Source organism: Scomber scombrus, chromosome 10, assembly GCF_963691925.1.
Source record: "Scomber scombrus chromosome 10, fScoSco1.1, whole genome shotgun sequence".
Taxonomy (NCBI): Eukaryota; Metazoa; Chordata; class Actinopteri; order Scombriformes; family Scombridae; genus Scomber; species Scomber scombrus.
The window spans coordinates 7,506,389-7,516,792 of NC_084979.1; the positions used below are offsets into that span (position 1 = coordinate 7,506,389).

Here is a 10,404-nt window from a genome sequence, read left to right on the forward strand (position 1 = left end):
GAAACAGGCTCTGTGGATTGATGCCCCCAAATGTCTGCTACAGGAACTGCACCAGACCTGATCCTGGTGCTCCAAGTCAGAAACAACAACATGGGGTATGTCACGAAGTACAGCATGGGAAGATGGGTTTTGTTTAGCTGTACAATTCAGTGAAAAAAGACAAATATGAAATATGAAAAATATGAGCGTCCCAGATTTCAGCCTGAACTGTCTCACACTAGGAAATGCACATAAACTGGGACAATTTGGCACAGGGAACACTTTCATATTTGCCATTTCCTCTCCAAGTCTGATATCTATATTCTCTTTTCTGATATGATTGGAAGACACCATTGGGGTATCATAATGGTATTGGGTGCAATATAATAGATGTGCCTTGTACTAAAATGTATTGCCGATGTGCCAATTGAAGAAAATGTCCCACATTACTTTAACTCATCCTAAAATAACAACAGATGAAACAAACACTAAACAGGATTATGGTAACCTGATCCAGTTAAGATTAAATTATGAGATGGAAGTAGCTTCCAAATTGATATTATGTGAACATGGTCTCCTGTAGGAATCTGAACCAGAAGCCTTCAATTCAATGTGGTATCCTTTTTTTCCTTTAGATATACTTCTGTGTTCTCTAACATGATAACCACATTCAGGCCATCTGTTACTCCAACCTTTACTTCACTGCGTAGCTTGGGTGATGGAGATGATGACACTGTTGTAAAACAGCTCACCTGTAAATGGGCCCTTTTCACAGAAGACATATTGACAAAGGAGTGCTGTATGAGGGGGAAAGTTAGGACAAATCTAAGGGCCTGTGACTAACAGAAGCCCTAAAAATTATTAGAACATTAGATTTTTTTTCAATATTAAATGATCAAACTATCATATTTAATAGATTTTTTAATTATAATGTACAAGTAAAACAAGTTTCTTTTTATTTTCTCACTCAGTTTTTCACAAACAAAGGTGAGTGTATTCTATAAGTGGTGGAAATTAACCCATTAGCTCAGTCCATGGTGAAATAGGTTGCTTTTGCTCCCCTAACATTAGTTACTTATAATGTTGTCACAGTCGTCTTTTATCTGACATTTAATCAATACAAATGCAAACTTTTTGCAGGTTTAACAGACACAGCTTCAGGCTCAGCAGTCCTGCCCCCCAGCATCACTGAACCAGCCCTATTCCCAACCGAAGAATTACGGTGAGCAGCACTGTGTTGAATTACATCGTCAGTTTGCATAATTGCAGGGGATCCATCGGAATTTCTTTTTTCAATGTTCATTACGTGAAACAAAAACAGTCTATAGTCTGCATTGAATGCTGAGTTTGAAGGTTTGAGTGACAGCCAATGTTACAATAACACCTTCGAGACATATGGTCCTAGGTACTACTATATGTCCATGGCTTTGATGGAGACCGAAATATGATCTTTTACTGATATCTAGTGGTGCTGATATGCAACTGCTGGCAATTCTTTTTGTTTAAAAAACATATCTGACACAAATTATTATTAAAAGTAGAGTATCTTATATTTCTGGGGGGATCTTTAAACACTAACCATGTATGTTTTCTGGTGATTAGCAGGACATAAATTCACAATGGTTTTTCCACCATCGTGGACAATAAAGTTGTATTTGATTCTATTCTATTCTATTCTAACCCATAATCCTTAAAATTACATCATTAAACCAATCAGTCAATGTATATTGGAGTTTCCCCCACCAGTGCCTGTATTGTATAGTCAAAGTTGTATACTATCATTGTTAAAAACCTAATCAAACAGCATACGAGTATACTAAACAGTATAGTGATTAATAAATAGTGATATGAGAAACTAATGTCAACCTAAACTGCTGACGCTGCAGTGCTGAGCTGAGGGAATTCACTAGCAGCATGATGAGTTGAGGTGATGATTAGGCCTGAGGTAATATATGCATAGCTTTCAGGGTGTTTGTTAAGGATTGCTTTGGGGTTGGGTGATAAAACAATAAATACCATGATACAATAAAGATCTGTTTACCTCCAGAGATTTTACTGTACTGTTTAGGTAGCTGTCCCATTAATTTCTCTGGTTGTATAAGGACATGCCAGACAATGCTGCAAAACTATGAATAGGACTAATTTCTGGCAATGTTGGATTTACAAGACTGGATCAATGGGATGGTGTACCTTGACAGGTATTTAGTTCCTTGGATCATCCACATACATACATACCCATTTGGGCAATTAGGTGAGACCTGTGGGTTGAAATTACTGATATAGAAATGATGGATTAAATATCTTTAAATTGACATTTAACCAGAAAAGACTGACTATAATTTACAAACGGTACCAGCTAACATCTGAACGTGTGCTCATTTACAGGGAAAAGTCTTGATACAAAGTTGCTGATTCAGTCCATCAGTAGCATATTAAACAGTCAGTGTACTCAGTGTATACTTTCATTAAATTTGATCAGATAATCTGTGGAGGGAAAAGGTCTGTTTTTAAGCCACATTCACACCCAAATCTACACATGTTAAAAGAACATACTGTAGCTCAGAGTAAAAACCCTGCAAATAAAATACACAAATATTTAGAATACTTAGTCTTAATCTCAGTTGGTGATGTGAGTTTGTATTATAGTTTAAAAAAAACAAAGAGCAAAAGACAGTATTAACAAAATTATTCAAGGACTTTATTGCAAGCTCATGTTAAAATTCAATAGTGGTCACCAAACATGAAATAAGACATTTGCTCTGAGAGGATAACAGTAAAAGATCAGCTGTAAGTCTGTGAGGATCCTTCCAGTAGGGGGCAGTAAAGACCAGCTTATAAAAAGGTAACAGTCTTAAAATGCAAAAAAAAACGTCTGTATACTGTAAGCGATTAATTTTCATACTTACATGATTCTAGATTAATAAATATGAATGATGGATCTATGAGCAGACCCCCAATACAAGACTTCTTTCAGTTACACACATCTGTCACACATGCTGCATTTCTGTGGTTTTTACGGCATTGGGTTGGTCTGTTCATAATTCCTTAAAAGTTTAAAGCAATCCCTGAATCTCCTGTTATTAAAGGGCCACACGTTAACCTTCCCTTCTTGCACACACCAAGTTTCCAATGATATCAAACCTGTTGATAGGGAAGTAATGTAAGTATAAGCCATACGTATTCATTATGAATGTAAATCAAATGTTCTCTTTAGCAGGATTTGAAAAAAATGCTGGTTTGGGCATAAGGCCCACATATGGTGTAAAGCACTCTGCAAAACAAACCACATAAAACATCCAACAACCCCAGCATTTCCTGCTCTGTGTCTGCAAAACAGACCTCAGAAATATCTTTATCTTACGCCTGCATCTTTAAACTGAAACATTATACATTTACTAAATGTGTAAACCAGATGAAAAAATAGAGATGGAAAAGCAAATAGTCCTCTGTGTTGCAGATTGGAGCAATCAACATGTAGCCATATTGTCCCAGACCACTCTCAAGTGTCTATGGCTTCCACGTGAGTGCTCAGTAAGCCAAACCACATATCTCTCCTGGATTATATCCACAGAGGGGAGAGGCACTGAAAAGAATTATGGATGAAAGTCAGCATTCTTCTAGCCCTGCCTCCATGTTTGGTAAGGTGCACTTGCAGTTCAGGAGTGCTATGATCGGTAGCCATATGCTAATGCATCTAAAAGGCAGAAGGAGAAAACAGCTGATGAGATATTTATACAGTTTAACATTTGTGCAAAAGTCAGATTCTTTTGTTAACAATTTCTTGCATCAATGAAACACTAACATTACAAAACAAATGGAATTAATCTGGCGCTATTCACTGTCCAACATAAACATGTTTCATTTAAATGTGTTTGCTCAATCACATTACAATAACATAACAATTACAATAACATTATCTGACTTACTTCTAGTCACACAGGTTTCAAAGGAGTGAGTAGAATTTCACTTGTGGTGCTCATGGCAATGGAAAATGTGTTAAAGGAGACTTTCTTTTAATAAATTTAGGAAATTGAGCCTATAAAGGAATAGTTAAACATTTAAGGAAATAGTTAGAAGATTAGAAGATGAAGGAAGTGATTAGATTAAAGAGAGGAAACAGCTTTTAACATTGGAAAGGCTAGTCTAGACAGATTGCCTTCTGACTCTAGCTGTGTACTAAATGCACAAACCTAAAAATGGAATATACCCTCAGAAAGAAAGCGAGCCATACAGTATTTCCAAAACTGTCTAACTATTGCTTTAAACAGCAACTCGACTAAAAATACACTTCATGACCTGTCACAATTTACCTGACTCAAACTGTGCTGTGCAACACAGTCCCTCTCCCCGGGCTGTCTTGTAAATGGGTGACACACACACCCTAGCCGATGGGGGGAGGTGTGTGAGGTGCGTTGACAAAGAGTTGGGTGGCAAATAGAGGGAGGAACGCTGGTCAGGGTCAGAGCTTTGCTCTCCTTCCCAGGTGAGCCAGTAGCCCCTCAAACCAGTCATGCTGCCCTTCCAGTCAACCTGCACTGAGTCACTACCCACTGTGGTCAGCTGAAGGTCTGCCAGGGCTGGAGTTTCTGGAAACAGAGACCACAGAGTATCATATTTAGTCAGAGTTTTACAAAGAAGAGGATATGAATGTAGACTAGAGGAATTGCTTCAGTAGAACTTGTACAGTATTGTTTGGCTCTGGCTCAGCTAGCAGCTCCAAACTGCACTTGGAGTAGTCAAACCTGAATGAGACGGATAGTAATTATCTGAAATTTAAGAGGCCAAAAGTACTATGCCGTGTAGTATTAGGATTAGTTTGCAGCAAACTGATCCTTGATCACTGAGTTTGACTGTATTTTCTTCACATAGCTCACCTTCCTGAGTACACACTTTGACAGACATTGCCTTCTCTTTGCCCGAGGCATGCCGAGCGCTGACAGTAACCAGGTAGGTGGTATCTGGTTGGAGGCCCTTGAGGAGCGTGGAGTTTTGTGTTCGGCCCACTGTGACAGCGTGGAGTTTGCCTCTGGGCAGGGCAGAGTATTCAATGTAGTAACTTTTGACCGTCTCTGGCTGAAGAGGACCCCAACTCACCCGAACACTGGTTTGCCCTGACTCAGATACAGTCACCACAGCTGGACTCACCACCTCTGTTGGGAGAGTAGGGAGACAAGGAAAAACACTGAGGAACTGAAAGATAATATGAAGAAAAATAACAGACTAGGGCTGCAACCCATGATAATTTTCAGCAATGATTAATCACACCACGATCCCCAAGGAGACATCTCCAAATTAGGTCAAAACTTTAAAATATTCATTGACATACGACAGATAAAGGCAATTTGAGAAGCTGGAAGGAGTAAACTTTTGAACTGTAACTGTAACAAGCCCAATCAAAAATTAAGAGTAAGTAGCAAACTAGGTGTACAGTTATGGTTTATCACACAATGTGTACATGGGATATAACCCAACCTGGTTTTGTTCTGAAGTTGACAGAGAGAGTGTTAAATGCTTGTTCATTGGACTCCGGGGTTAGTGTGGCGGTATAGGTGGTGTCAGGCTTCAGGCCTGTTAGCCTGGCAGCGCTGGAATCTGCAGATTGGGTGATTCTCTGGTATTGGCTACCACCAGTGCTCGGACTGGTCCCAGTTCCACCTCCAGGACCACCCCCAACTCCTCCAGAGGGAAGCGGACCGAAGCGAACCTCATAGTAGCCCGTCAAACCGGACAGAACAGGTCGCCACTGGAGTGTGGCAGAGTTGGTGGAGACGTCTTTGACATTGATTCGCTCGGCTCTGATGATCTCTGTTGAAGGGGGGATGAAGAAGAATGAAGTTACTGTGTGGCTCTGTCAGAATTGAGGAAGAAGTTATCATTTTGCAAAGAGAGAAATATGATGGTGACAGTGAAGAGAATAAGACAGAGTGCTAAAAATGCCTTGGCAGCCACCCACATAGACACGCAGACTTGGGTTTCTGAAAGCATTCATAACCCTTGGAATAAGACAACTGGAAATAGCCTGCCCAGTTAGGCCCTGCAACAAAATAACAAACTTCACTGGGGCATTGATATCTGCAATAGGATCCATTTCTCCTTGTCGCACACAACACTTATTTATACTATGCATCATGTCTTACGGCTGCAGTATATATTGTATAATTGCTGAGGTGTCCCTTGTGAGTGTTATGGCAGTTCCCTAATCAGGAGAAATGGGTGATCTCCCCAGTCTATATATATAAATATATATGTATCATGTCTGGCATAGTGTTGGAAGATGCAGCAAGTTGAGTCATTAATCCATTAATAGATCACCCTATCACATTACAGAATCTTACATACGCACACAGACATGCTCAGTGTCCATGGTTCCTATTTGGCCTCACTGTCTTCAGGAGCATGTGTGGCATTAGGGAGACGCAAACAGACATGTAAAACACCACTGTATGAGTGGCAGGCGTCTAGTGTGATTGTAGATGTTTGAAAGAGGGAGTTTCTCAAATCTATTAAAAGACATGGGTAATGCAGATGTAGTGTTACTGCTATCTATAGCTCCTTGAACCTTGATTTTTAAAGGGTCAGTTTGCCTAAATCACACTTCAGACTCCATAGCCTCCTTAAACCTCAAGAATCCCCTGTGCCATACTTACCAATGATGGCATTACGAAGGTCCTCTGTGATGATACTCATGTCATCAATGTCCACAAAGTGCAGGTGGTTTTCAATAGGCGGGGACACCACTTGCCTAAACACCTGATAGTTACCAGGCCCAGTGGAGACCACCAGCACAGCCACGCCCTGTTCCCGCAGCTCAGCCATTGGTCCAATCACATCGCCCGGTTTCACTCCATCGGTCAACCACACCAGCACTCTCGGGAGCCCCGGTCGGGCCCCATCTGCTGCTCCTGGTCTCAGCACCCGGTCCCTTGCCATTCTCAGCGCGTCTACTGTGTTAGTGTCTCCCCTGAGAGGTTTGGTACCCCTCAAAGCCCCCTGGAGGCCACTTTGGTCGCTGTAGGTGTTAAAGCCAAACTCAAGGCGTGGTCGGGTGCCCACCTGCAGAAGTCCTACCCTCACTTGATCCTCTCCCAGTGAGAAGGGGAGGAGGAGTTCAGAAAGGAAGTTGAGCATGCGGGAGTGCTCATAGGATGATACGCTGCCCGAGGAATCCAATAAGAAGAGGACGTCACCCTCGCAGCAGTTCAGCACTGTGGAGAAACATTACAGAAGATCAGCACAGTTGTTTATACGTCCCCTATGATTCCCTTTTACTCCCACAACTTTTTCCACAGGTCTCCTCTCACGCTGCAGGACACAAACACTTGCACACACACACTTAGAATCTCCCTCCCCGGCTCTATCCGTTTCCTAGGAACAACACAGTCACACAGTCATTATAACATTTATGGAGATGTTGTCAACATAAAAGCAGCCGAGTCAGGAGCAAGACAGAAACAAATATTTACAGTGAAGATAAGAAGAAATCAAAAGAAACAGAGGAAATGCAAAATGATGCTGGATTCTGTGATAACTTCAGATGGATAAAAGGGATTCTGAGCCAAAATTTGCTTTTTTTTTCCTATCCCATTTTCAATATTTTATAACAGAATATAAAAAGGAATGCCAGGAGTGAAGGCTGAGGAGGGAGGGACCAGTAGCTGCTCGTTATTAGGCGGTAAAGGGAGAGGGAGTGGAGAAAGGAGGTGGGACAAGGGGAAATAAAAGGCGTTAAAAGGAGACGAGCGGGGTTGAGGGGGGGCGGGGGTGCTGTACTGGCAGTTCCATGCGAGAGACGAGGAGGAATGTTGGATGGCCATATACAGAGCAGAGAGAGCGAAAAAGAGGCAGCAGCATTACAGGCAGAATCTTAAAGAATTGTTTATTTGCAGATCTTAAGATTGTTCACTCATCCAAAGAAAAACACCCACTATTAAATTCGCCGAGCCAGGGTTAAGGAGAGAAGAAAAAGAAATGTGTGAGAAGACAGATAGAGTGAGAGACAGTTGCCTCAGGAACATTCTGGCTTAATAAGAATACAATTAAAGGCAGCGGCTCAAACACCTTGACACCTTTGGATGCCTCTTTATTTAATATTTGGATGTGTAAAACATGAGATGAGGTGTTGATAAGACTCAGAGGTGTTGAAATCCAAGAGGGGAGAGAGGTATGCATACACACACAAATCAAACATGCAGCAATGCACCCTTGCCGCCTTTCTCTCCATCAGCCTAAAGAATTCCTTGCATCTGCCTTGTTGTGTGGACTTTGCGGCAAGGGGGCCCCTCTGTATCATAATCCCCCCCCCCCACACACACACACACACACACAGCTTTCCTCTACCTTTGTGCAGGTATGTCTTTATCTGAAACCCTATGTTGATGTCTGGAGATAGCTGCTTCACTGTTTATCTAAAGAAAAGACAGGTTTAAATGCAGTCTGCTGCTATCGTACACGCTGTAAATCAGATTTATTGGTGGACTATTAACACATGCGCGATGTAATGGTGGAAAAACAAAGCGTGAAACCTCACGTGGCCCGCAGTAAAACACTACAGGAGCAGAGCGGGCAACCTGTTGAACACATGGGCACAATATGAGTCCATTACTGACACAGGCACAATCAAGCCTGCACAACATAGGATTTGCAATGCTGGATGTGCTGAAATAAAGCGCAGATGAGAAGACAATATAAACGTGGTGTGCTGCAGAAGAATAAAGGAATTCTGATTTATAAGCCTCTTGTGTCCAAAAGATTTCAACACCAGAATAAGAGACACCAAAATAACAAAAGCAACTATCACAACCTTAGTTTCTCTTAAATGCCTATTCTTGATCCTTAATAATCAACTTAATTACTCATAATCACTATTAACCTGGGATAAACACACTTTCTTTTTCTGTGTATGTGACTTGTGGGAAAGAGATCTTTATTGCACAAGGATGAAAGTATTAACAGCAAGTACGCCTATAAAAAGCCCAATTACTGTAAGCTAAGTTGGTTGAAAGTCATCAGGGTCCCTATTAATGGAAATAGCAAAGTGACAGCATCTTACTCACTGCTTGACACAGTCATAAAGAAACAGACAGACTTGATGGTGTCACCACTAAGTCTGGCTTCGAAAGACGTTTCATGGTCATGAGCTTTACCACAGTTGCATAAAGGTATCGCTGAGATAACAGCATATGTTATCTTATATGTTTTACTTGGTTAGTGATACAGTATAATTTATCAATAATTAAAGGCATGTGTATTTGTGTAAGAACAGCTGAAAAATTGAAGAGGTTACACAATGCCTCAGTGTCAGTAAACTCTACACCAGAGTAGGATGAAGAAACTTCACAAACAGCCTAAAAACATTTAGTTATAGCTCAGTGACCCCCAATATGAGACTTTTATTATTACTTATGGTTTAGTTAGTCATTTACAGTGGACTGTTGATATGGGAAACTGAAGGTCAGAGCTGTCATTCTTGCTGTTATTACTTTAATTAACTAAATATGAATACATTCTGATCTGGGGAGGGCATTGTTCTCTCTTGGGAAACCACAGCGACAAGGCTAAGAGATGTCATCAACAGACAATAATCTGGAAATTCAGCTCTTTCTCATGTTATATAGGGAGCCCCTAGAGCTACTGGATACCTGGGTGGTCCCTGGATGGTATTTCACCAACTGACAATTCAATACCTGGAGTCCTGCCATTTCACAGAGAACACTGGTGTAATATCAACCGCACCCTGAGCCCAGACTGTCCCTCCACCTCCTGCTGCAGCAGCATCAGTTCCCTGGAGCTCATATTATTTGCCATTAGAGCTTTTTAATTGACTTTATATTGACTAAATCCCTTTGGAGAAAGTCGTCTAATAGACAAGATATTTAGGTCACCACAATAAAATAAAAGAAAGTTCCATCATTTTTCCAGTTTTTTTAATCTGATTCCTAATTGAAACACGTTTCTGTATCATAACGCTAAGAAAGGTAAAGTTGGGTACCATTGGATGAATCCATCTGAGGGGGCTTACCTCCTTCAGGTGGGGGGTTCTGTGTAGCCGACGGCCGCAGGAGCGAACACAACAGCATCCATGTCAATAACATGAGGCTCTCCATCACTGCAAGCAAAGTGTATGACTCAGTTCCACCGACGCAAATGAAAACAAATGTTAAGAGGTCTTCAGTCGACCCTTTATATCCACCACAGCCCGGAGGAGCGCACTCCCAGTCAGTAAATCACAGTCAAAGCATAATTTATAAAAGTCCCATTCAGTCCGGTTCTTTATTCTGCTTCTCCTCTTTCTTCTTTGCTGAGCATGATCAAACTCTCGGCAACTGGAGACTCTGGAGGTTAAACTTAAACTAAGCCAAACTGTAAACTTCAGCCTGTGTGTGCGCGCAAAGTCTGGGCGCTCCTCGTCAATGCAAATGCGCTTCG

The 10,404-nt window shown here is 41.3% G+C and overlaps 1 protein-coding gene across 1 annotated transcript; it reads right to left on the reverse strand.

The window, feature by feature from the left end:
- Positions 1-2,655: 2,655 nt before the first annotated feature.
- vwa1 (von Willebrand factor A domain containing 1) lies at positions 2,656-10,404 on the reverse strand. Its single transcript, XM_062427268.1, has 6 exons — positions 9,998-10,404; positions 6,627-7,184; positions 5,452-5,784; positions 4,854-5,129; positions 4,290-4,565; positions 2,656-3,673 (listed from the first exon to the last, which is right to left on the reverse strand). The coding sequence occupies exons 1-6, from the start codon at positions 10,080-10,082 to the stop codon at positions 3,645-3,647; spliced, it is 1,557 nt and encodes a 518-aa protein (XP_062283252.1). The 5' UTR covers positions 10,083-10,404; the 3' UTR covers positions 2,656-3,644.

Coding starts and splice junctions, on each gene's coding strand:
- vwa1 (XM_062427268.1), bottom strand. CDS start 10,082: ATGGAGAGCCTCATGTTATTGACATGGATGCTGTTGTGTTCGCTCCTG. Junction 5,785..6,626: donor CCTTCGTAATGCCATCATTG/GTAAGTATGGCA, acceptor CCCCTTCAACAG/AGATCATCAGAGCCGAGCGA. Junction 5,130..5,451: donor CAACTTCAGAACAAAACCAG/GTTGGGTTATAT, acceptor CTCTCCCAACAG/AGGTGGTGAGTCCAGCTGTG.